This window comes from Myxine glutinosa, chromosome 5 (genome assembly GCF_964187855.1).
Source record: "Myxine glutinosa chromosome 5, kmMyxGlut1.1, whole genome shotgun sequence".
In the NCBI taxonomy this organism is placed as follows: Eukaryota; Metazoa; Chordata; class Myxini; order Myxiniformes; family Myxinidae; genus Myxine; species Myxine glutinosa.
Window position 1 is genome coordinate 93788942 of NC_136265.1, and position 26495 is coordinate 93815436.

The window sequence follows — 26495 nt, forward strand, 5'->3', positions numbered from 1 at the left end:
ATTTCCGACTGTTTTTAAAAAATTTCGAAATCATGTTTCAGAAGCTGCGAGCAAAGCTTCCTTTATTATCTCACCGTCTTCAAAGGTATTCTTCTTTTTTGCAAGTACATACATGGTTCTCTTTTTTGACGCAATGTTTTATGGCCAGTTGCCCTTCCTGACGCCACCTCTTACGACACGCAGGGATACGGTGTACCTATTCTAAACTGGGGTACACACCGGGTTGATAATGTTCTATGCTTGCGGCTAACATGAAGCATGCAAAGCAGAAGCAGCCATGGATAAAGAAAGAAAAACGAACCATTATAATTGTATTTGTAGTCATTTCTGAATGGATGGGAAGATTAAATAAAAACAAGTAGAGAAACATTCAAAGTACACCACCCCCATGCCAAATAAATAAATAAAATATCCTCCAGCGAGCGACATAGCCCTGGTGCCTTCGGCACCCAGCGATCTCACGATGCATCACAGGGCGCCAGAATTGGGAGGGAGCAGTTTAGTTTAGTCGGCTTTATTCATTTGGAGGCTTCAAGCATGGGACCTTGGGGACACTTCAGCATGGGTGTCAGTCGGCATGTAGGTGATAGCTTTCAACATTGCTTCTGTCCTCAAAACTGAGTTTCCAGATAGCTGAACGTCTTTCACAGCAGACATCATTTCCGACTGTTTTTTTAAAATTTCGAAATCATGTTTCAGAAGCTGCGAGCAAAGCTTCCTTTATTATCTCACCGTCTTCAAAGGTATTCTTCTTTTTTGCAAGTACATGCATCTATCTATAATTCCAGTAATCTCTGTGTGTATGTGTGTGTGTCTGTGTGTGTGTGTGTGTGTGTGTGTCTGTGTGTGTGTGTGTGTGTTTGTCTGTGACCGCTGTTTCTCGACAACCACGGGTCCGATATACTTGAAACTTGCCAGGTATATTGCTGGGGACCCGAGGATGTGCCTTTTCAAGGTTTGAAATTAATCGGACAAGTGGTTCCCAAGGTATGGTCACCGTACTCGCAAGCCGTTCGCTTTGGCTTTGCGAATGGACCAAACCATTTCATGTAAATAGAGGGGGGGGGGGGGGGGTTCTACCGTACTCGCAAGCCGTTCGCTTTGGCTTTGCGAATGGACCAAACCATTTCATGTAAATAGAGGGGGGGGGGGGGTTCTGTGGTCGTTACTGCCACGTAGTTTCAAAGTTTTTTTTTGTTGTTGTTGTTTGCACGCATGTTTTTTTGCACCCACGTACGGGCGCGCCCTAGTCTATCTATAATTCCAGTAATCTCTGTGTGTATGTGTGTGTGTCTGTGTGTGTGTGTGTGTGTTTGTCTGTGACCGCTGTTTCTCGACAACCACGGGTCCGATATACTTGAAACTTGCCAGGTATATTGCTGGGGACCCGAGGATGTGCCTTTTCAAGGTTTGAAATTAATCGGACAAGTGGTTCCCAAGGTATGGTCACCGTACTCGCAAGCCGTTCGCTTTGGCTTTGCGAATGGACCAAACCATTTCATGTAAATAGAGGGGGGGGGGGGGGGGGTTCTACCGTACTCGCAAGCAGTTCGCTTTGGCTTTGCGAATGGACCAAACCATTTCATGTAAATAGAGGGGGGGGGGGTTCTGTGGTCGTTACTGCCATGTGGTTTCAAAGTTTTTTTTTGTTGTTGTTGTTTGCACGCATGTTTTTTTGCACCCACGTACGGGCACGCCCTAGTGATCTTAAATGAAGCAATTGTTGCTGTTTTAGACGTCGACACATTTCTTAAAAAGAGATTGTTGAGACATCAGGCCTAACTTCAACTCTCTTTTTACCTTCCTCAAATTACTTTTTGGAGGGTACCCACTTGCAATCCTCTTGTGGTGTGTGTTAAAATGTTGGTCTATGTTGCGGCGCTTCACCACATTGACCATGGGGAAAAGTACTGGAGCAAATGAGGAACCATTTTGTAAATGAATTTAAGACAGCTGGTATGAATTTGCAAAAGGAAAATCATGAAAAGCATTGTTGGAATTCTTTGAGGCAATTGCTGATTGGGTAGATGAAGCCACAGCAGTGGGTTTAGCACACCTGGACTTCCCTAGATTGAGAAGGCATTTCGGAAATTGCTAAATAAGAGGTATGCTACATTGATGATCTAAATAAGGTATGATGTGTGCATCTAAATAAGGTATGATGTGTGCATCTAAATAAGAGATACTGTTAGAAGGGGGTTGGACCTGGCAGTGTTCAGTGTGGAGTTCAGTACTACTTGCCAGTGTGATAAACTTGATCAGAATTCCCACTGACCTGTTCCAGAGGACTGAGGAGGTGTCAGTCGGCATACATCTGAGCAAAAATATTCCTCAGTTCACATCCCCTGTGCTTGCGTGAGTCCTCACCGTTGAATGTCTTCATTCTAAAATTGCTGAATAGGCTCAGATTTTCTGTTAAATCCAAACATTTGTATGTTTCAAAATTTATATCAACATGTAATACAATTAACAGTATTGTCAAAAAGCCTGCAACATGTACAATTGATTTTTGTTGATGTGCCGTATGTGTGTGAATGAATGAATGAATTAATGAATGATCGTTTTAAGGCCATTTTTCCCCAGTGGAGTGGGGGTTAGCCTTGCGGGCCCCATGACAATCATGGTTCCCTGTTTGAGGCAATGTTTTTATGGCCGGATGCCCTTCCTGACGCCAACCCGTGGTCGCCTCTTACTATGCGCAGGGATACGGTGTTCCTATTCTAAATCGGGGGTACATGCCGGGGTCATTCATCCCAGCAAGCTGGTACTGAATTTGCCGACCTCAGAAGGATGATAGGCTGAGTCAACCCCCCTGGCATTAATTCAGCGATCCACTGGGATTCAAACTCAGGATCCTAGGATCCCAAGCCAGCACCCTAACCGCTAAGCCAACACCAGGCTCATTTGCCATATGTGTCTGATGAAAGTTTAAGTTACTCTAACTGATTTAGGCAGAGAATAAGATCTCAAGTGCAGAGGTACTTCACGTGTAGGTACTGTGTGGGATGAAGGTACTCAGGGTGAAGCAAACAAGGAGAGTAAGGGTGGTATGTTTTTTGCCTTTTTAAAGGTTCACCGACCATGTACGCTCAAGTTGGCTGTGGGAAGGATTCCTGCCATGTGCTGCCAGAATCGGAACAACCACCTGTGCTCGGGTGTGGAATGAAGGTTGAGGAGCTGGAAGGATCTTCGGAGATTCTGCAGATAAAAATGGAGGATGTTGGTGCAGAAGAGGAGCAACGCGATCAGCTGAATGGTGAGTTGTGTGTTCTACATCACATCTGATGGGATATGTGTTTGTTTAGTGCTGAGTTTTTGTTTTTTGTTTTTTGTTTTTTTAATATGATAGAGGCTCGTGGAAAACCAAGAGTGGAACGGAAGATCATAAAATGGAAAGGGGGAAACAACAACAGCAGAGTTAACATGAGAGTGAAATGAAGTGGAGGGGAGGACATGTGGGGTGAACAAACTGCACATAAGTTGAATGAAACACAGGAAGAAGGGGAAGGGGAAAGTGGGGATGAAACACAAGTAAGAAACCAGTGATCAAACGTAAATAGGTGACGGAGATGGTGGGGGGCTAAGGGGGGTGCGGGAGGGGGAAGGGGGAGGAAGATGGGGAAAGAGGGAAGGAATCACAATTACCTGGATAAATGGAGTGATTTGGAATGGAGTAACTTGGGGTGGAAGGTATGTGTGTGATGAACGTTTAAGTTACGCTAACTGATTTAGGCAGTGGATAGGGTCTCAAGTACAGAGGTACTTCACATGTAGGTACTGTGTGGGATCAAGGTACTCAGAGTGGAGCAAACATCAGGAAGAGTAAGGGTGGTATATTTTTTGCCTCTTTAAAGGTTCACCTTTAAATGCTCATGTATGCTCAAGTTGCTTTGAAATAAGACCAACCATGTGCCATGTACGCTCGTTGGATGGGGTACATTCGAAGATGATGACGAACAGCTGTCTTTCACAATGGAGGACAATGTACGAGGAAGGACCTTGCACAATGGAGTATGCCCACTCTGGCTATGAAGGCCAACTGGCCTTGGAGGCAAATTCAGAAATATGGTTTCCCCAATAAAGATCACAGCTGATAGTGAGACCCAAAAGGTTGAGTGACTGAACATCTTCATGAGGTTTGTTATGAAAGGAGATGGGAGGGTTTGTCAGATGATCCTTTTTAGAGAGTGAGAGTGTGAGATTTGTCAGAATTGAAAAGACCAAGTCCAAGTGTTTGAGCATCTTGGGATTCTATCAAAATCTGAAGAGAAGGAAGAGGCTGCTGCCTCTGATGAATGAGGGATTTCATGCCAGAGGGTGGATTCATCAGTAAAGAGATGAAGAGGATTTTCTGGAGAGCCAGAGAGATTGTTGGTGAAGAATAGGACTGGGCCCAGCACACTGCCTCAGTGCAATCCAGCCTTGACAGGGATAGGAGATGAAACGATTCCGTTGAGAGTCACGCATTCGCTACGAGAGTGGAGGAACTCAGCAAGTGATGGAGTGCCAGACTGGACTGAAAGCTTGACATGTGTCTGGAGAGGCAGCCCGATTATTAGGAGAGCAGAATAATTACGTTTTTGCCAGAGTGAATGGATCTGAATCTGAACTTCAAAAGGAGTTGCTGTGTATTTTGAGTTGTCGTTCCATCCCCCATCATAAGAAAATTTCCCTCGTTGGGCCAACTGCGCACACTGAAACAGCCAAGTGGCGAAATTTGTAAAACGATGCTGTTGTCATGAATTATTCGCACGTGTGCATTCACTTCCGCTCAATGTTCTATTATTACCCTGCGCTCGCGAAGCGAAAGGCAGGGTTAAGCATTCGGGTCCGTCCGTATGTCGTACGTACGTATGTGCATGTCTGCATTTTTTAAAATACATTTTTTCGGCAACCGTTGGTCCGATTGACATGAAATTTTCACCATAGGAGGGCCTCCTCCTGTAGAATATTTTAGTGAATATTATGACGTCACAGATCACGTGGTACGGGCGCCATATTGTTTTGAGTGAAAAACCACTGAAATCCAATTTTCTCCTAAACGACTGAACAGATCGAGGCCAAACTTTGCAGGCAGAATCGCATACCAATGACGAACAAAAAAAATCGACGAGCATGACGTCGTGCGTCACATGGTTTCAGAGTTATGACGTTTTTAAGCATGAACTTTAAAAACCTAGCTCCTCCCTCATTTTTGATTCTATCGAGGGGAATTTTCACAGATGTTTTCAGCATATCGGTCTCCTAAAATCACCTTTTGGAATTTGCGATAGGTCACGTGGTTTGGCAGATATAAATAATTAAACGAAAAAAGAAATTTATAACTCTTGAACCGCTTCATTGATCGATGTGAAACTTTATATTATAGTAGAGGTAATGAAATGTAACGTGTGCAAAATTTAAAGATGATTGGATGTGCGGTCTGGAAGCTAGAAGTTATTGCGTGAAGAAGAAGAGTCATCCAGAGTGGGCATGGAATTAATTATCACTAAACATGACGAACAGGCAAAGTATGGAGCGACCTCACGGGGTCATTTTGACCTCAAATAAAATTCTGATTCCAGATTTGTCGATCGCTGAGTTATATTAACACATGACCAAAACTGATTTGGTGAAATTCTGACGATTTTGGACGAAAATATAACATTTGTGTCTGCATTTCAGTAAAGTAAATTGCGTGCCGTGTCAGCATTTTAAAAATCGAAACGTGGCTCATTGTAAAGAATTCCATATGGGGAATAGGTGTTGTTAACGATGATGTCATTGGTGCCATAATTATGACATCATAATTCGACAGGGACAACGCTGAGTCTGATCAGTTTGAAATTATTGAGCATGATCTATGCGACAATTATTTAGAGAATATAAATTTATGATGTCATTGCTCACGTGGTTTGGCAGCCATATTGGATCAAAAAAAAAAAGAGAAACGTTCAAAAATGGAAGAGTTGGCTCACACCAAGTTGACTGCGCAGGGTAAGTATTCCATGAATACCATCTAGTTACAAAGAGGTAATTATTCTACAGCCCAATCTCATGTCACCCATTTGGGAGCGTTAGCACGTTACAATTTACATGCACTGTCATGGCCAAAAATATTGGCACTCTTGCACTTTTTTCAAACAATGCACCATTTCTTCCAGAAAATTGTTGAAATTAAAAAATATTTTGGTATCAACATTTGTATTTATTTGGTTTGCAGTGGAACAAAACAAAAAACGCTGAAAAAATTACAAAATATTAGCTTATTCCACACAGAAATCCTAAAATGCCCCAGACAATATTAATGGCACCTTTTAGACGTTGTTAGAAATAATTAGATTTCAGGTGATTCTGACTTTTCAGACTGTGGAATTGAACTGACCTGTGGTGAGTTTCAGGTCCCTGTAATATACAAATCACAAATTCAACCAGTTTGAATAGAGAGAAGGAGTCATTGTGCTGTTTTGTGTCACTGTGTGTATCCATGAGCATGGAGAAAAGAAAGAAAACCAGAGAATTGTCTGAAGAGGTCAGACACAAGATTGTAGCCAAGCATGGATAATCTCAAGGCTACAAGTCCATCTCCAGAGACCTTGATGTTCCTGTGTCCACCATATGCAATGTTGTCAGGAAGTTTAAGGCCCATGGCAATGCATCCAACCTCCCTGGACTTGGCCGCAAGAGAAGACTTGATCAAAGATTGCAGCGAAGGATTGTTTGAATGGTGGAGAAAGCACCTCGATCACCTGCCAAACAGATTCAAGCTGACCTTCAGACACAAGGTACGACAGTTTCAACTCGCACCATCCGTCACCAACTCAATGAAAGGGGGTTCCATGGTAGGAGACCAAGGAGGACCCCACTGCTAATAAAGCCTGACTGGAGTTTGCCAAAACACACCTGAACAAGCCAAAATCTTTCTGGGAGAATGTCCTTTGGACAGATGAGACCACATTTGAGCTTTTAGCACATCAAATAAAAGCACATCATCTCTATGTTTATAGAAAACAAAATGAATCCTTAAAAGAAAAGAACACCTTCCCTACAGTTAAACATGGAGGAGGTTCAGTGATGTTTTGGGGTTGCTGTGCTGCCTCTGGCACAGGGTGCCTTGAATGTGTGCATGGCATCATGAAATCAGGAGTTTACCAGGCATTTTGGAGCGCAACGTTCAACCCAGTGTCAGAAAGCTGTGTCTCCGTCGATGGTCATGGGTCTTGCAGCAGGACCCCAAACACACTTCAAAAAGCACCCAAGAATGGTTCAAAACAAAATGCTAGACTGTTCTGAAGTGGCCAGCAATGAGTCCAGATCTAAATCCCATTGAACACCTGTGGGGAGATCTGAAAACAGCAGTTGGGAGAAGGCACCCTTCAAATCTGGGAGACCTGGAGCATTTTGCAAAAGAAGAGTGAGCCAAACTGCCAGTAGAGAGGTGAAGGAAGCTCATTCATGGCTATAGGAAGCGCTTGACTGCAGTTATTTTGTCCAAAAGCTGTGCTACCAAATTATAAGTCAAGGGTGTCAATAATTTGTCAATGCCATTTTTTTTTTAGTTTCTGATTTAAAAGGAGATGTTTAGTTCTGAGTCAAAAACAAAGGTTCTGTAGTATTAACAGTGTAATAAATAATTGTGGAGACCAAGTACTTTGTCAATTTCAACTTATTTTTGAGAAAAATGTGAGTTATTTGAAGAAAGTGTAAGGGTGCCAATATTTTTGGCCACAACTGTATTAATAGGCCAATGACATATCTCACCTGTATTTGGAGGAAACAATCAATCGGTTCTCACCTCATCAATCATCCCCATCTGTGACTTGGACTGGAGAGTTTGTCAACGCTTGGCCCTTCTTATCTTGAGTAGCCTTTCTTTGTTGCTTTATTCAGCCTCCTTTGATAAGGCATTTGCTGTATCATCCCAGTTCTTTCAAAGGTGCAGACATTTTGAAGTGGCAAAAGTATGAAAACGAAACAAGCTCACATCAGCCGCTGGACTGGTTTCATCACTTATTGGCGAATCGTCAGCATTAACTGTCAACATAGACCAGCTGTTACCAAAGTTCACATGGCCAGTTGCCCCCTAAGATTGCTTTGAGGAGTTGTGGAACCCCTCATCCAACAATGTGTGGAACACCTGCAGGAATTGAGGGCACAAGATCCATTTTATTACTTGCTAAAATCGAAGATTTTTCAAGTATATTGGTTGGTCTTGTGCGTTATTCTGTCTGTTGTTGTTTGGCAAAAAAAAATATTTTTTACACAAGTATGTTCATCACTCAATGGTGTGTGTGTGTGTCCGTGTGTGTGTGTGTGTGTGTCCGTGTGTGTCCGTGTGTGTGTCCTCTCATTTGTACTTGCCTGAATGAATGAATGGACAATCACTTTTTTCAAATCTCTAAAATCCTCAATTTCCATCCGATTGACTTGTAGTCAGGTTCACTATGTTTTTTCGTTCAAAATCATGGTAGATTAGCAAACCTATACATTTTTGGAAACGTTATTACATGGAAAATCTGAAAATCAATGTTTACATTTGCCATTTCCGACCAATTCGATTCGACCAATTCGACCAATCGACCAATTCCATTCGACCAATTCGACCATTCGACCAATCGCTTCGATCGACCAATTCGATCGATTCGATTCGATTCGATTCGATTCATCGAATTCGATTCGATCGACCATTCGACCAATTCGATTTGCCAATCAAATTGACCGACCTTTGCTTGTGTGGAACGGACTGTGAAAACGATGCGGACTATATTGTCGGATACGACACACAGGACAGTGATGACGAACTCTAAATGGCATATTCTGTAATCGTGTATGTTTGATGCCATTGACTGCCTGTGTATATTTTGTCATTGACTGCCTGTGTAGATGTGAAGTTATACTGACTGCATGTGTATATATGATTTTGCTGACTGCCTGTGTATGTTTGGTGATATGAATTATTGTGACACATTTTGATGTTATTAACTGCCTGTACAAAATGATAACATGTATTTGATTATGCAACTTATCGCGAATATAAAGACAGTATTTTGCAATTCAAAACCTTTGATTCGTGTCTTACCATTCCCCATAGCACTAATTTGATACTTTCATTGGATTCCTTGTCCCTGAAAATATAGGTTTAGTATATTTTTAAAAGTTTTTAGGGTCATTAGAGGCAGAAATAGAACAAAATATCTATTTTACAGTGGCCATTTTGAAAATCCAAAATGGCCGCCATACAGGTATCTCTCCAAATGTAAACATTGATTTTTAGTTTCCTTATGCTATAACCTTTCCAAAAATGTATAGGTTTGCTCATCTACCATGATTTTGAACGAAATATAATTTATTGACATAGTGAACCTGACTATTGTAATTTGAATAGCATTTTCATATCAGCTAACTGAATCCAACCAACAACTTTTTTTTTTTAGATCAACATGGGTGACAAGGTCAGCATAGGCCAAAGGTCAACCACTTTTTTCTAATTTCTAAAATCCTCAATTTTAATCGGATTGACTTGACATTTGAATAGGATTTTCATATCAGCTAACTGAATTATCATTTTTCTTGAATTAACTGAATTCATTTTCCATTAACTGAATTCATCAACCATTTTTGAGATCAACAGAGGTTACAAGGTCAACATAGGCCAAAGGTCAACCACTTCTTTCGAATTTCTAAAATCCTCAATTTTCACCCAATTGACTTGAAATTTGAATAGGATTTTCTTATCAGCGAATTAAATTCAACCACCAACTATTTTTGAGATCAATATCGGTCACAAGGTCAACATAGGCCAACCACTTTTTTAAAAATCTCTAAAATCCTCAATTGTCATCTGATTAACTTGAAATTTGAATATGATTTTCATATCAGTTAACTGAATCCAACAAACAATTCTTTTTGAGGTCAACATCGGCCAAAAGGTCAACATAGGCCAAATTTGTAAAATTGTCAATTTTCATCCGATTAACTTAAAATTTGGAGACTATTTTCACATCAAGTCACTGAATTCAACCACCAATTATTTTTGAGGTCAAAAGGATACTCTACTGCGTGCCATTCTACTTTGTTCTCTTTTGCCAAGTGTCACTCTCTGAGTGATTTTTCATCTGTTTGTCTGTTTGACTGTCTGTTTGACTGTCTGTCTGTCTGTATGTCAGTCGCCTGCAGATCACAATTTTCAACCAATCTTCACAAAAATTCACCAAATGGTAGTGTTGGTCATAATCAAGAAGCCTATTGTTTTTGGGTCAAATGGTCAATCGGTCAACATCGACCAAAAGTTACCAACTTTGTCGAATGTCTAAAATCCTCAATTTTCATCCAATTGACTTGAAATTTGAAAAGGATTTGCCTATCTGGTCACTGAATGCAACCCACAACTATATTTTAGGTCAACATTGGCCAAAAGGTCAACATAGGCTAGATTTCTAAAATCCTCAATTTTCATCCGATTGACTTAAAATTTGAAGAGCATTTGCATATTTGCTCAGTAAATTCAACCACTGAGTATTTTTGAGGCCAACATAGGGGAAAGGTCAATAGAGGCCAAATTTCTAAAATCGTCGATCTGATTGACTTGACATTTTAAGAGGATTTGCATACCAGGTCACTGAATTCAACCACCCAGTATTTTTGAGGTCAACATATTGGCCAAAAGGTCAACATTGGCCAAATTTCTAAAATCCTCAATTTTCCCCTGATTGACTTGAAATTTTAAGAGGATTTGCATATCAGGTCACTGAATTCAACCACCAATTATTTTTGAGGTCATCATCGGCCAATAACTTATTTAATGGATTTCTCAAGTATCGTGCTATGCATGACATATTTCTTGATGTATTTTTGTTCCAATTCAGTACAACAGAGGAAATATTTAAACTTCACTGAAGAAGAATCTTCAATTCAACATAAAAAGAAAATTATGTAATGGAGGTAGTGACCTGTCAATCAATGGCAACTGTGAAATTGTTCCATCTAAGCAAATTCGACCCATTGCTTCGCTGAATATGATAAAGGAGGGATCTTAGTTTAATGGCTTTTTCAGAGTCATGAGGCTCTATATACTCGATGTGCCCACACATAATAGTGGTGCCTTTTGGTAATCTACAGAGTGAGTCATAAGTCCCAGGACACGATTTTAGCTGCTTGAACAAGATTTGTTCATATCATCTACCAGGGTGAGCCATAAGCCAGAACATCGCATATCATCTATTGATGAACTGGAACAACGCATTCAGTTTGCACTTCGCCCCATAAAACATGGTATTTTATGTCGGTTTTCACACCACACGTGGACAAACATTATCTTGTGCCGTGACAATGGTGGGCGTCATCTGGATGCACTCATTGTCTAAGGAGGTACAGTGTTTTAATTGTTGTCTTTTACTCCTGGGTTATTACTCCTGGGGCTTATGGCTCATCATGGTAGATGGCATAAACAAATGTTTTATAAGCAGCTAAAACCATGAAGCCCAAAGGGGGAGGGGGTGAGGGGGTTGCCCCCCAAAATCGGTTAAAAAAAATTCTTTGTTTACAGTCTTATGATTACGTTGGTATGATTCCACATGCTGCCCTGTCTCCAAGAACCATTGAAATTTGTATGAAATACCTTTAGCCAGTGTAGTATACTGCTTTATTCTACCAGGTGAGTGCCCCGGGGTATTGCCCCTATTTTTTGTTTAGAGCACCCTGTTAATCATCATCAAAAGGTCATCCTGTTAATGATCAAACACCCAGTTTTCATCCATGCACCCTCTTGGAGTTTGAGAAGTATGCATGCAAAGTTTGGGGCCACCAGGCATCATGGTTTTGGAGTTGTTGAGGAGACACGCAAATGCACACATGCATACATATGTACAAACATTAGCTTTGACACTATTTTGATGACAAAATTTCTTTTCCCCCATTAAAAAACACTTTCTTCTCTATTTAAGTATCTATATTATAATAGCCGTAGATGATTCTGTCTGTCTGTCTGTTGGGCGTCTGTCCTGGGTGTGGCTTACTCGGTTTGCAGAGTAGCTCCACCCATAGCTCCACCCATTCTGGGAGAGGCTTCGCTTCATATAAACAAATATCCACCATTTTATTAACTCGCATAGCTTTGAGGCCTGTTTTGTAGGCCCGTGGTGTCTTGCTCTCTCTCCCAGTTTTATTTCAAATCAAATTCGATATATCATTTCATTTTTCACAGTCGCTAACATAGTTTTAGACTCGGTTGAAAAAAAACGGGAAGAAAATCCAATGAAAGTTGCCGTTTATAGAACGAAATGAATTCTCAAAGGCCTGTAACTTCAAGGCCATTGAGTCTCTCTCATGCCTTTATCTCCAATCTAACTCACCATCTGATTTCATTTTTATCGATGGTTTTGGACTCGGTGTCAGCAACACGGGAAAATGCAGAGATATATTTTTAAAAATACACCATATCACCGCCCAACCGCCAACAACCGCCCAATATGTATCATACACCGCCCAACATGTATCATACACCGCCCAACATGACAGACGGCAACATGTCGACATTATCGCTTTTTCTTTAAACCGAGTGAACCGAGCCGAACCGAATAAACCGAGTGAATTCACCGTTTACTTTTGATGACAGTCGTCACAAAACGACATATATTTCTTCGTTTTTATTTCATTCAACATTATTAGCCGGAAGTAAAATATGGTTCAGGAAATTACCGAGAGATATTTCTTCGTTTCTTTATTTATTAGTTATTTGCGCATACACTTTAAATAGGTTTATTTGAAATCTTTAATTTTCACAATGTAATATATTTGTCATTTGATGATGACGAGACACTTCCTCTTGACTCGTGACAATTCATGCGTTGCGTGGAAACTTCCATTTCCAAAATGAATGACACAGTCGATGAAGAACGACTCGGTGTCAGCAATGCGGGAAAATGCAGAGATATATTTTTTAAAATACACCATATCACCGCCCAACACCGCCCAACAGCCAACAAGTATCATACACCGCCCAACATGACACAGACAGCAACATGTCGACATTATCGCTTTTTCTTTAAACCGAGTGAACCGAGCCGAACCGAATACACCGAGTGAATTCACCGAGCGAATTTCATCCAATTCCACTGAGTTTCATGAAACCGAGAGATATTTCTTCGTTTTTATTTTATTAGTTACCAGCAGAAGTACCCAGCGTTGCCGGGCGGGGGAGGGGGGAAGGGCACGTACACTTTAAACATGTATATACATGTGGGATGTGGGATATATACATGTGGGACATGTGTGCGTGCGTGTGTGTGTGTGTGTGTGTGTGTGTGTGTGTGTGTATGCACGCGCATGTGTGTGTGTGTGTGTGTGCGCGTGCATATGTGTGTGTGTGTGTATATATGTGTGTGTATGTAGGCTAACCCCCGCTCTAGCAGGGAAAATGGCCTTAAAATGCATGTTGTTGTTGTATGTGTATATATATATGTCTGTGTGTGTGTGTATATGTGTCTGTGCGTGTGTGTGTGTGTGTGGTGTGTGGTGTGTGTGTGTATATATCTATCTATAATTCCAGTAATCTCTGTATGTCTGTGACCGCTGTTTCTCGACAACCACGGGTCCGATATACTTTAAACTTGCCAGGTATATTGCTGGGGACCCGAGGATGTGCCTTTTCAAGGTTTCATATTAATCGGAGAAGTAGTTACCGAGCTATGTCCAAAAAACGATTCAACCAATCAGAGAGCAGCGAGCTATCACGTGTGCCGAACGTGGCGAACAGACTCTGCCTCGGACGGCACATTTGAGAGCGTATTCATTTATTTCACGTTGGCAAACTATGTTGCCGCTATGTTGGCGTTAAACGATGTTTTAAAACTAATTAAAACTAATTTGCGATTCTTTCGCTTTCCTGCGCGTTTGTGCATGCTATGGCGATTTCTTTACCAAACTCCGCAAGCCGTTCGCTTTGGACCAAACCATTTCATGTAAATAGAGGGGGGGGATTGTCACCGTACTCGCAAGCCGTTCGCTTTGGACCAAACCATTTCATGTAAATAGAGGGGGGGGGGGATATAATTTTAGATATAGATATAGTACGGGCATGCCCTAGTGTGTATAATGTGCGTATATGTGGATACATATGTGTATACATATTTGCATATGTGTCTGTCTGTGTGTGTGTGTGTGCATGTGTGTTGATGTACGTGTGTGTGTCCGTGTATATGTGTGTGGGTCTATATGTGTGTGTGTGTGTGTGTGTGTGTGTGTGTGTGTGTGTGTGTGTGTGTGTGTGTGTGTGTGTGTGTGTGTGTGTGTGTGTGTGTGTGTGTGTGTGTAAACATGGGCCGGTGTATGTGTAAAGTGTGAGGAGGTATTGGAGAGGAAAATGCAGAGATATATATTTTAAAATCGCGCTATGATGATAAACGAAAATACTGTTGCGAATATGGAATTTGGCCTCCATATCCGCTTGTAAATATTCCCCTATTTTCTCCAATACTCCCCAACTTTCCCCAATCCCCCATTCCCTAGTCCCATTGCATGTAAACAACAATCAGTAGAGCCGACCTTCCCCTTATTCCCCCATTAAATGTCGTGCCCAGGTCCACCGCACCACACGTAGACAACTTTCGGACATCTTGCTAGTTATTCTTAGTCTATGTCAGTTAAGGACTCGTTTCCATTAATTATGACTCTTCGTTGCACCAGAATGTGATTATATGGCACCAGTAGTGAGTTTAGGACCTTTCCCATACCTCCTCCCATCTTCTTCCCCAAACAACAACAATAACAACAACTACAACAACAATTACAACTACAACTACGACTACAACAACAGAGGGGCGGGGAGTGTGCGTCCTCACACCGGCTCGGTTACCCGCCATGACCATGCGCTCCACGGCGTTACCACAAAGGGGCTGGCTGTCAGCTCCTCGTCAGGGGCGGAGCCAGTAACCCCCCCACGCACCCAATGAGAAGCAACGTGCCGATTCCACGAGGCGGAGCTAACGAGCCGAGGGCGTGTCACTCCCCGCCGGATATACGCGGCCACGTACCGGACGTGACGTCAGATGCGCCCCCAGCTTGAGACGACAAGACGCCACCTCGAGCGCTGTGCAACCTCCCGCATCTCTGGACCGGACCGGGTCGATTCTGCCCTGAGCCCAGGTGCACCTGGAGCCATCGCTACCCGCCTTTTCCTTGCCATCAATCCCCGTGTGAGTCAGCCTTGTCCCGTTTATCTGTCGTCTGTTGGGGTTAATATAAGAGTGTGTCTAAGTGCTTGTCTTTCTATGCTGTACCTCTCGTCCCTGTAATCTGACCTTCCGAACGAATATAATCTCCTCCGGAGGTCTTGAGAACTGAACCCTGGTGTGTCATTTTAATCCAGCCGTGTGTCTTTTCCTTCATTGACCTAGCATAGCGCGACTAGTCAACGTTCGAGTATAATCGGGTAACTTGTGCAGACGTGGTCATACCAAAACCGCTCGGTAAACTAACATCCACCACCGCGTCTGTAACAATTGGTGTCGAGGAGTGGAATTCGAACCCGGGACTAAATTTATTAGGCCCAAATTTGTAACAATTAGAATCGATTCGGAGCGCGTTTCCCGCGCGTTGTTAGGCCCAAACCAGGGAGGTAGAATCGATCCGGAGCGCGTTTACTGCGCTCGACGAAATTATAACGGCGAAATTTGATTTTGTTATACGGAAATAAAAACCCGAATTTTGAAAGTCGCGCTATGGCAGACCAAGACGGCTGGGTTCCGGTAAAGGAGAGTGAGGTAGGGTCGATCCAGGACCAAATTGAGGGACAAGAGGAGAGCGAAGCAGTGAGGGTAGCAGATTCGCAAAATAGCGCCGTCACGCACGAAGTAGCGGGCGCGCAAAATGGCGCCTCGCAGATGGCCACGGCGTCCACGCCCGCGACCGTGGTAGCGCCACCGGTGGATTTGAATCTTTTTTTTATGCAAATGACGGCCCTTATGGAAAAGAATAGTGAGCAATTGGGAGACCAAATTAGAGGTTTGAAAAGCAGTATGGGACAAATGGGGAATCGGATGGATGCTCAGAGTGAGCAAATGAGGGCTGATAGTGAGCGATTAGAGGGCCAAATGGGGGTAATGAGGGACGAAGCGAGGGGTACCGGTGAGGGGTTAGACAATAATTTTAAGGGATTAGACAAGAAATTTGGGAAGTTAGACAATAATTTTGAGGAGTTAGACAAGAAATTTGGGAAGTTAGACAATAATTTTGAGGGGTTAGACAACGGGATAAAAGAGGTGAGAAATGGGTTAATGGGGGTAGAAAACAGAATGGCCGCTCAAGAGAATCAAATGGAAGGGATGCAAAAAGGGTTAGAGGGGTTAGAAAACACCATGGAAGGCAAATTGAGGGACATGAGGGACCAAGCGGAAAGGGAAGTTAACCAAATGGGGCAGCAGATAGAGGGGGTCAGAATGGGGGTAGAAACCAAACTGGATGCTCACAGGGAGGAAATGGAGCAGATGAGGGTGGCATCTGGGCAGGAGATGCAAGTGATGGGAGAGGAGATCGGAAGAGGTGTGAGTGAGGAGGTCGGAGGAGTGCGCGAGGAGGTGAGGCACTGTAAGGAGCACATGGAGAAGGAGGTGAGAAAGGGGACTGTAAAGTTACAAGGGGGCATAGAGGTCCTGACGCAGGAGGTGGAACAGCTGACGGAGGGACAAAAAGGACTAACGGAGCAGGTTCAAAGGAACACTGCGGTATTAGGAGGGTTAAAAGTGACACAGAAAGAACTAAAAGACGACTTGATAGCGACGAAGAGGGAATGTCAGATGGTACGTGAGGGACTGACAATGAGGTTGGACGAGGTGGTAGAGGTAATGGAGACGAAGGACCGACAGGTGAGAACGCACATGGAAACGGTCAAGGTAGCCTTGGAGGACGAGCTTGAGGAGACGTACCGGGGAATAAAAGAGGTGAAGCACAAATTAGAAGAAGTGGAAGAAGGGATGAGCGAAATTAAGAAGCGACGGAGAGGGGATAACAAAGAGATAAAAGAGGAGATAAAAGAATTGGTCCAAAGTCTGTGTTTGGATCGTGATGATGTGCTCATTAACCGGATGAGGGATTCGCAGGTGATGGAGGAGAAGCGAAGAGGAAGAGGACCCGGTGTAAGTGGTGACCAATATGGTCGTGCGTATGATGCGCCAGGGGATTTAATAAGCTTGGGGGTCGAGATAGACCCGGGTGTTCGTGAGAGGCCGTGGGTGAAGTGTGCGACAGGTCTGGTGTGCGAAAAAGGAGGTGTGCAAGAAAGTCCGACTCTGAGGTGCATGAGGAAAGAGTGCGCTGTCAGAAGTAAGGAAGAGTGTCCACCTGTGGTGAGTGTTACAGAGGGTGTAATGGGAGAGTGTGCGCGAGAAAGGTGTGTGACGGACAGGTGCATGAGGAAAGAGTGCGCTGTCAGAAGTAAGGAAGAGTGTCCACCTGTGGTGAGTGTTACAGAGGGTGTAATGGGAGAGTGTGCACGAGAAAGGTGTGTGACGGACAGGTGCATGAGGAAAGAGTGCGCTGTCAGAAGTAAGGAAGAGTGTCCACCTGTGGTGAGTGTTACAGAGGGTGTAATGGGAGAGTGTGTGCGAGAAAGGTGTGTGACGAACAGGTGCATGAGGAAAGAGTGCGCTGTCAGAAGTAAGGAAGAGTGTCCACCTGTGGTGAGTGTTACAGAGGGTGTAACGGGAGAGTGTGCGCGAGAAAGGTGTGTGACGGACAGGTGCACGAGGAAAGAGTGCGCTGTCAAGAGTAAGGGTGAGTGCGCTGTCAAGAATGGAGGTGAGAGTAGTGAGAGTGACAAGGAGAGTGAGTTGGTTGTGACAGGTGAGCGAGGATGTACACCTGGGATGGAAGGATGCACACCTGGAATGGTAGAGCGTGAGTGGGAATGCACGCTGGAGTTGGTGGTGAGGCACGTGGTTGGGTGTGCGAATGAGGGCACACCTGTGATTGTCACAGAGGAGGTGACCGAGGAGGGAGCGCGAAGCGGTGTATTGGTGAGGTGTGCGACCAACGAATGTGTGCCAAAGTGTTCGGTGGTCAGGTGTGTGACCAAGGCTGTGAGTGGAATGGGTGTACCTGGGTGTGTAAGGAAAGGTACGAGGAGCATGGGCACGGCGGGATGTGTGAGCAAGGAACGGGCTGCGGGGTGTAAGCGTCCAGGTGAAGCATCGACGTTAGACGGGATAGAGTTTAGAACGACTTATAGCCGAATCGGGCCCTCGGTGCGTGCTGGGCCTCGCTTTGAACGGCCGCGTCCGTGCTCCACTAGGCGGAGCGGGCAGCCCGATAGGAAGGGTCGTTATGGCGACCACGTTTTGTTGAGACGTGCCGGCAGGTCGAGATCGGGACATTGGATGGCTCCACGCCGAGGTGATGCGTGGGATCTCGGCCCGGGTAAACCCCCGTCCCTGCACCGAGTGCCGGACGTGTCCAGCCGCTGGCACAGAACAACCCGCATTCATGGCTTGGCTTTACGAAGCCGGGCTTTGGACAGGGATTGGCGCACCGAGAGGTATTAGTGAGTAGACTGGGTGATGAGGTTAGTGTTTTGGCCCCAAAATTAGAGAAAAACAAAATTTGATGATTGGCAAGGGATTGGCAGATGATGGGCAGTGATTGGCCAAATTTTTGATTTGTCGAAATTTGATGTGCAAAATTGGTAGTGAGCGATGGGCCCGATGGGTAAGGGGGGCATCCCTGCCACCCTTCCCATAATGGGGGCAAAGGAGCAATAGTTTATGGGGTGTATGGCAGTGAAAACTAGCCCGGGTGGGTTAGGTTATATTGTAGGGATCTAGCGAAGATGACATTAGGTGACGTTAAGTTTAGTTAGTGACTGATACCTGTAGTGGGGACGCAGGTAGATTAGTGTGGATGATAATGACGTGGGAGCGCAATAGTTTAAAGGGACGACTGGGAAGCGCAAGTTTCAGAAGGGAGTAGTTAGCTGAGATGATGCCGTGTGTGTGAGAATTGAACAGGTGTGATTGCACAGGTGTGCAACTGGACAGGTGTGTGGAGCAGTGTGTGAGTAATGAGTGTTGTGGATCAGCGCGAATGCGCTTGGGGAGAGAAGGGTGCAGGTGGCACCAGGTGTGAGAGCACAGGTGTGCAAGTACAGGTGTGTGGAGAGAGTTGGAGTAAGTGGTACGGAGTGGTGTGCATGGTGCGAAGGTGTGGATGGGGGAAGAGTGGACCCCTTTCACGAGTACCCGGGGCGGGTAGTGTAAGTGTTAGGTAGAGGGTATAGGTAAATTGTGGTTGGATATTGGCATTTGTGGTGCGGTTGCAGAATGGTGTTGTGAATGGGTGCATTAGTGTTGTGGAAATGGCTGGGCGTGTAGCCTGTTAGTGTGTGTAGTTGGTTGGGCACTCCACCACTGTGAGGATGTCGGCCAGGTGAGGCCGCAGGTGGGCTCTGGGAACCGGTAGAGTTGTGGATGGGGCCCGAGGATCCGGAGGATGGACCCGGGTAGCCCAGTGCCAGAGAGGGCACCGAGTGGGGAAAGTGCCAGAGGGCCTTCCCCAGGTAGTTAGGTTAGGGTGAGGAGCAGGTAAGCTCGGAGGCAACTGCAGTGGTGGAGGTGTGCAGGTGGGTAGACCCACTGGGAGAGGTACACGCCACAGCCCAGAAATTGTGCGAGGGCACCGGGAGATGAATCGGGGGAGTGAGACCCCAAATTGAAGAGCACCACAGTTTGGCCAATGGGAATTGGTTTTTAGAACCCATAGTGTAAGAGGGCCAATGGTTTGGCCGGAGAAAGACCCCGGGTAGTGTAAAGTTGTTAAAGTCATTTAGGAAATAGTTAGGATTAATGAACCTGTCGCACCATACGCAGCCACTTACCTGTGGTGATGATGAGGACTCCACACCTGTGTTTTCTTTGTTCTGTGTGCAGGAAATGAGATTGCTGTGGATTTGTGAGACGCATCACGACGTGGATGAGACATTGGGGGATTCCATCTCTCCCTCCCTAGGAGGGACTGATGATGAATTGGTAATGGCAAATTTTGATGTTCAGTTGGAGATGGCAAATTTGATTGGTTAGGAGGGAGAGAAGACGAATTTGGTTTATGGGAGGAACGGGGAAGACAGTAGGGATGTTTGTTGATTTGTAAAGTAGATGTTTATGGGTAGTGTTGTGTTTTGTGGATACAGTAAGGGGTAAGGGAGGGGCCATGTAGGTTACCTGGTGGGGGGGGGGGGGGCGTACGATAGGAACGTACCTGTCTCACCTGGTTCCCATGTGCCCCCAGTGTGCATCATCTTGTATTGCGTGCACTTTTGCGCCCTTACCACCTTACTCACTTGTCTGCTTCTTTGTCTCCCACCTCCGAGGATCTGGCTTTGGGGCAGAGAGAGAGGAGAGAGAGAGGTGCTGGCTACGCAGTTGTGGGCCTGCACTTTCGCTGCTTGCTGCTTGGATCGATACACCATATGGACCGCAATGTTTGTGGCCACCCACAATGGACCGCAGTTCTTTTGCGGCCAAGCACCACCCGTGGAAGGACCTATGGGTCAACGTGGCACCTATGCCAAACAGGTGAACCACTAACAGTTGGCCCCCTGACGGCCACAATAAAGAAATGGACGCGGTTGGCGCCTTTCTTTATTTTTCTAAGGAAGTAAGAACACCAAGTGCACCACACGAAGGTAAGACCAGCGGCTGAACATCGGCCGGCTGCGACACCACCGGTGATTTATAGACACTTTATTGGTGCACCGGATGGTGCTGACTGTACATGATGGGGTGGTGCTTTTCGTGCTGGGAAAGGGTGCTCTGCACGTTATTAAAGGCCGTAGGCCACAGAGCACTCGTGGGTTGGTGTATCGATGCTGGCATGCGTGCTCTCTCTATGCATAACATCTGCATGTGTTCCTCCAAAAACAGGTCCTGGATCGTAGTGTAAATAGCAGCGTAGTCTTGTAAATAATGCTCCCTACCGGCTGTATGTTTAGTTTGCGAATTCTTTCCGCAATTCGGTTATCCTGTGGGTGTGTTTCTGAGAGGAGAAGGGTGCAACGTCGCAGGGGGACATATTTACTCATTTGTGAATATCTGTAAAACTGTCGCACTCAGGGTAGAGTTAATAGTAGAGGGAACTACATTGCGTGCCACACTAAAGTAGGTAAAAATTTATCGGGTCGGGACGCCCCGAGGGTAGAGAAGGGTGCAATGTTGCGAATATGGAATTTGGCCTCCATATCCGCTTGTAAATATTCCCCTATTTCCCCAATACTCCCCAACTATCCCCAATCCCCCATTCCCTAGTCCCATTGTCTGTAAACAACACTCTGTAGAACCGACCTTCCCCTTTTTCCCCCATTAAATGTCGTGCCCAGGTCCACCGCACCACACGTAGACAACTTTCGGACATCTTGCTAGTTATTCTTAGTCTATGTCAGTTAAGGACTCGTTTCCATTAATTATGACTCTTCGTTGCACCAGAATGTGATTATATGGCACCAGTAGTGAGTTTAGGACCTTTCCCATACCTCCTCCCATCTTCTTCCCCAAACAACAACAATAACAACAACTACAACAACAATTACAACTACAACTACGACTACAACAACAGAGGGGCGGGGAGTGTGCGTCCTCACACCGGCTCGGTTACCCGCCATGACCATGCGCTCCACGGCGTTACCACAAAGGGGCTGGCTGTCAGCTCCTCGTCAGGGGCGGAGCCAGTAACCCCCCCACGCACCCAATGAGAAGCAACGTGCCGATTCCACGAGGCGGAGCTAACGAGCCGAGGGCGTGTCACTCCCCGCCGGATATACGCGGCCACGTACCGGACGTGACGTCAGATGCGCCCCCAGCTTGAGACGACAAGACGCCACCTCGAGCGCTGTGCAACCTCCCGCATCTCTGGACCGGACCGGGTCGATTCTGCCCTGAGCCCAGGTGCACCTGGAGCCATCGCTACCCGCCTTTTCCTTGCCATCAATCCCCGTGTGAGTCAGCCTTGTCCCGTTTATCTGTCGTCTGTTGGGGTTAATATAAGAGTGTGTCTAAGTGCTTGTCTTTCTATGCTGTACCTCTCGTCCCTGTAATCTGACCTTCCGAACGAATATAATCTCCTCCGGAGGTCTTGAGAACTGAACCCTGGTGTGTCATTTTAATCCAGCCGTGTGTCTTTTCCTTCATTGACCTAGCATAGCGCGACTAGTCAACGTTCGAGTATAATCGGGTAACTTGTGCAGACGTGGTCATACCAAAACCGCTCGGTAAACTAACATCCACCACCGCGTCTGTAACAATACACCGCCTAAAATAACAGTCGACATATATTTAAAATTCGTCACACAGATCCATGCCTGTGGGATTCCCACGGGTGGGAATCCCACGGGCATGGATGTGTGTGACATTTCGACATATTGAGTTAGATGCTGCGCCTGCACATTCAGTTATATAAAATGGTTACTGGCAATTGATCACATCCACAAATGATGTAATCCACACAATTTATGTACTTTACATAACGTTAATAGGAATACATGCCCGTGTAGATGGGAATGACATATAATTCACCGAAAACGTTGAAGCAACTGCATAATATTACGGTGATGTTTAACTCCGAGTGAGAATAGTTCTAAATTTTAAAAACTTTCTTCTGATATTTGTGATTTATTTCAAACAAACTGTATTTCCCATCGACACGGGCATGTATTCCTATTAACGTTATGTAAAGTACATAAATTGTGTGGATTACATCATTTGTGGATGTGATCAATTGCCAGTAACCATTTTATATAACTGAATGTGCAGGTGCAGCATCTAACTCAATATGTCGAAATGTCACACACATCCATGCCCGTGGGATTCCCATGGGTGACCCCGCTAGTCTATATTATAATAGGCCACGGTGATTCTGTTGGACGTCTGTCCGGGGGTGTGGCTGAGTCCGTTTGCAGAGTAGCTCCACCCATAGCTCCACCCATTCTTGGAGAGGCTTCATGAAAACAAATATCCACCATTTTATTAACTCGAATAGCTTTGAGGCCTGTTTAGTTAGGCCCATGCTGTCTTTCTCTCTCACACAGGTTTATTTCAATTCTAATTCGATATATCATTTCATTTTTAACAGTCGCTAACATAGTGTTAGACTCGGTTGAAAAAAAACGGGAAGAGAATCCCAAGAAAGTTTCCGTTTATAGAACGAAATGATTTCTCAAAGGCCTGTAAACTAAACGCCCATTTTATCGAATTCACCATCTGATTTAATTTTTGTCGATGGTTTTAGACTTGGTGTCAGAAATAATTGAGAACATTCACGCACACATGGGAAATTGCCGAGATATATTTATAAAAATCGCGTTATGATTATACACAAAAATACACCGCCTAAAATAACAGTTGAGGAAAATGTCGACATATATTAAAAATTCGCTTTTTCTTTTCGTTAAGAAATATTACTTTTACGTTTTATGAGAGTCGGCACAAAAACGACGTATATATCTTCGTTCTTTCTTATTTCATTCAACATTATTATCCGGAAGTAAAATATGTTTCAGGAAATTACCGAGAGATATTTCTTCGTTTTTTTTTATTAGTTATGTGCGCATACACTTTAAATAGGTTTGGCAATAGGGGTTGGCGAGGAGTGTGAGGGGTTGTAGAGGAGTGTGAGGAGGCATTGGAGAGGAGTGCGAGGAGGCATTGGAGAGGAGTGCGAGGAGGCATTGGAGAGGAGTGCGAGGAGGCATTGGAGAGGAGTGCGAGGAGGTATTGGAGAGGAATGCGAGGAGGTATTGGAGAGGAATGCGAGGAGTTATTGGAGAGGAGGTATTGGAGAGGAATGCGAGGAGGTATTGGAGAGGAATGCGAGGAGTTATTGGAGAGGAGTGTGAATGGTTGGAGAGGAGTGTGAGGGGTTGGAGAGGAGTGTGAGGGGTTGGCGAGGAGTGTGAGGGGTTGGCGAGGAGTGTGAGGGGTTGGCGAGGAGTGTGAGGGGTTGGCGAGGAGTGTGAGGGGTTGGCGAGGAGTGTGAGGGGTTGGCGAGGAGTGCGAGGAGGGGTTGGCGAGGAGTGCGAGGAGGTATTGGAGAGGAGTGCGAGGAGGTATTGGAGAGGAGTGCGAGGAGGTATTGGAGAAGAGTGCGAGGAGGTATTGGAGAGGAGTGCGAGGAGGTATTGGAGAGGAGTGCGAGGAGGTATTGGAGAGGAGTGCGAGGAGGTATTGGAGAGGAGTGCGAGGAGGTATTGGAGAGGAGTGCGAGGAGGTATTGGAGAGGAGTGCGAGGAGGTATTGGAGAGGAGTGCGAGGAGGTATTGGAGAGGAGTGCGAGGAGGTATTGGAGAGGAGTGCGAGGAGGTATTGGAGAGGAGTGCGAGGAGGTATTGGAGAGGAGTGCGAGGAGGTATTGGAGAGGAGTGCGAGGAGGTATTGGAGAGGAGTGCGAGGAGGTATTGGAGAGGAGTGCGAGGAGGTATTGGAGAGGAGTGTGAGGAGGAGTGGTATTGGAGAGGAGTGAGGGGGTCACATATTATGTGAAATAAATAAGTTGTGTTCATTACACCATTTTAACCATTTTGTAAAATTTAATGTGCAGCATCTAAATCAAGATGTCCAAATGTCACACACCATACCCGTGGGATTCCCACCGGTGACCCCACTAGTCTATATTATAATAGGCTACGGTGATTCTGTCTGTCTGGGGGTGTGGCTTACTCGGTTTGCAGAGTAGCTCCACCCACTCCTCCTTCTCGAATAGCTTTGAGGCCTGTTTAGTTAGGCCCGTGCTGTCTTTCTCTCTCACACAGGTTTATTTCAATTCTAATTCGATATATCATTTCATTTTTCACAGTCGCTAACATAGTTTTAGACTCGGTTGAAAAAAAACGGGAAGAAAATCCGATGAAAGTTTCCGTTTATAGAACGAAATGAAATCTCAAATGCCTGTAACTTCAACGCCTTCTTGAGTCTCTCTCACGCCTTTATCTCCAATCTAACTCACCATCTGATTTCATTTTTATTGATGGGTTTAGACTCGGTGTCAGCAATGCGGGAAAATGCAGAGATATATTTTTTAAAATACACCATATCACCGCCCACCACCGCCCAACCGCCAACAACCGCCCAACATGTATCATACACCGCCCAACATGACACAGACGGCAACATGTCGACATTATCGCTTTTTCTTTAAACCGAGTGAACCGAGCCGAACCGAATAAACTGAGTGAATTCACCGAGCGAATTTCATCCGAGAGATATTTCTTCGTTTTTATTTTATTAGTTACCAGCAGAAGTACCCAGCGTTGCCGGGCGGGGGAGGGGGGAAGGGCACGTACACTTTAAACATGTATATACATGTGGGATGTGGGATATATACATGTGGGACATGTGTACGCGTGTGTGTGTGTGTGTGTGTGTGTGTGTGTGTGTGTGTGTGTGTGTGTGTGTGTGTGTGTGTGTGTGTGCGCGCGCGCGCGCGTGCATATGTGTGTGTGTGTGTGTGTGTGTGTGTGTGTGTTTTTGTGTATGTGTATATTAGGGTGGTGCTCAAAATAAAATAAAAAAATTATTTACTGGGACATGGCTTTATGTTGTTCCTTTTGTTCCAAAATGAAAAGACACCAAATATGAAAGCAATCTGATTTTATTTAGGGGTGCCACATCAGCCTTCAAACTAAAGGTGTCTACAAAACTTTTCTATATATGGATCGAAAGCAAAACCAGAAGTTTGTTTTATGAAAATCCACCCTCCACTCACTTTCTTTGTATTCTAGCAAACACAAGTTACAATAGCTGCACAAAGAGCACTATATTGCTATGAAAACTCAAATTCAATGATAACAATCCAAATGTTCAGTTCATAAAATGGAGACACCATATCACATAATATAAAAAAACCCAAATATAATGAGAAATGTAACTCCTATTTCTGGGCCTGTTTCACCACTGCTGCCTTCTTGGCATCGGGGTACATCTTCCTGTGAGCAGCAACAACTTGGAGCAGAGCTTGCTTTTGCTCTTCATCCTTTGTAAGGAGCTTATTGTAGTCTTGTATCAATGCGACACCCCTTTCTGCCCTGTCGTTCACCACGACTAAGCCACTGGCGGCTTTCTTTGCTTCCTGAAAGCTGGTTTCTTGCTCCCATGAACCAGGATCCTTATCCATCCAGTCAGTTGGAGTCCCTAGGATGCTGAAGAAATGCTTGGTGTGTTTTGTTATGAGGCCCGCGATTGACAGGGCGGTTCCTCGTTTGATAGCTGGTCTCTTTGGAGAGGGGTTTTCACCGTCATTTTTCAATGCTTCAATCATATTGATCTTGCTTTCTTTGTCAATTCTGGTGTCAAAGAATGCAAATGCCACTAGTACTGGGCTCATGTACCACGTGTGGCGGCCAAGTGCCTTCAAGGCTGCCTGAGCCATCTTCTGATTGATTTGTTCAAACTTTTCCAACTTCTTGAAGAGGTTAATGTCATTCAGGGGAGCCTCAATAGCTTGTGGAGCCCGAAACCAAGCCTGTACATACACAAGGCAGACAAAAA

The 26495-nt window shown here is 44.8% G+C and overlaps 1 protein-coding gene across 4 annotated transcripts in view; it reads left to right on the forward strand.

Moving 5' to 3' along the window:
* The window catches only part of LOC137427336 (uncharacterized), a 111995-nt gene that overhangs the window by 6686 nt on the left and 78814 nt on the right, over positions 1 to 26495 (forward strand). For all 4 annotated transcript variants that reach the window (XM_078777125.1, XM_068116771.2, XM_078777124.1 and 1 more), the window contains one exon: positions 3071 to 3256. In XM_078777125.1, the coding sequence (XP_078633251.1) occupies positions 3082 to 3256 (175 nt within the window). In that variant the 5' untranslated portion in view covers positions 3071 to 3081. The remainder of the gene's footprint in view (positions 1 to 3070; positions 3257 to 26495) is intronic.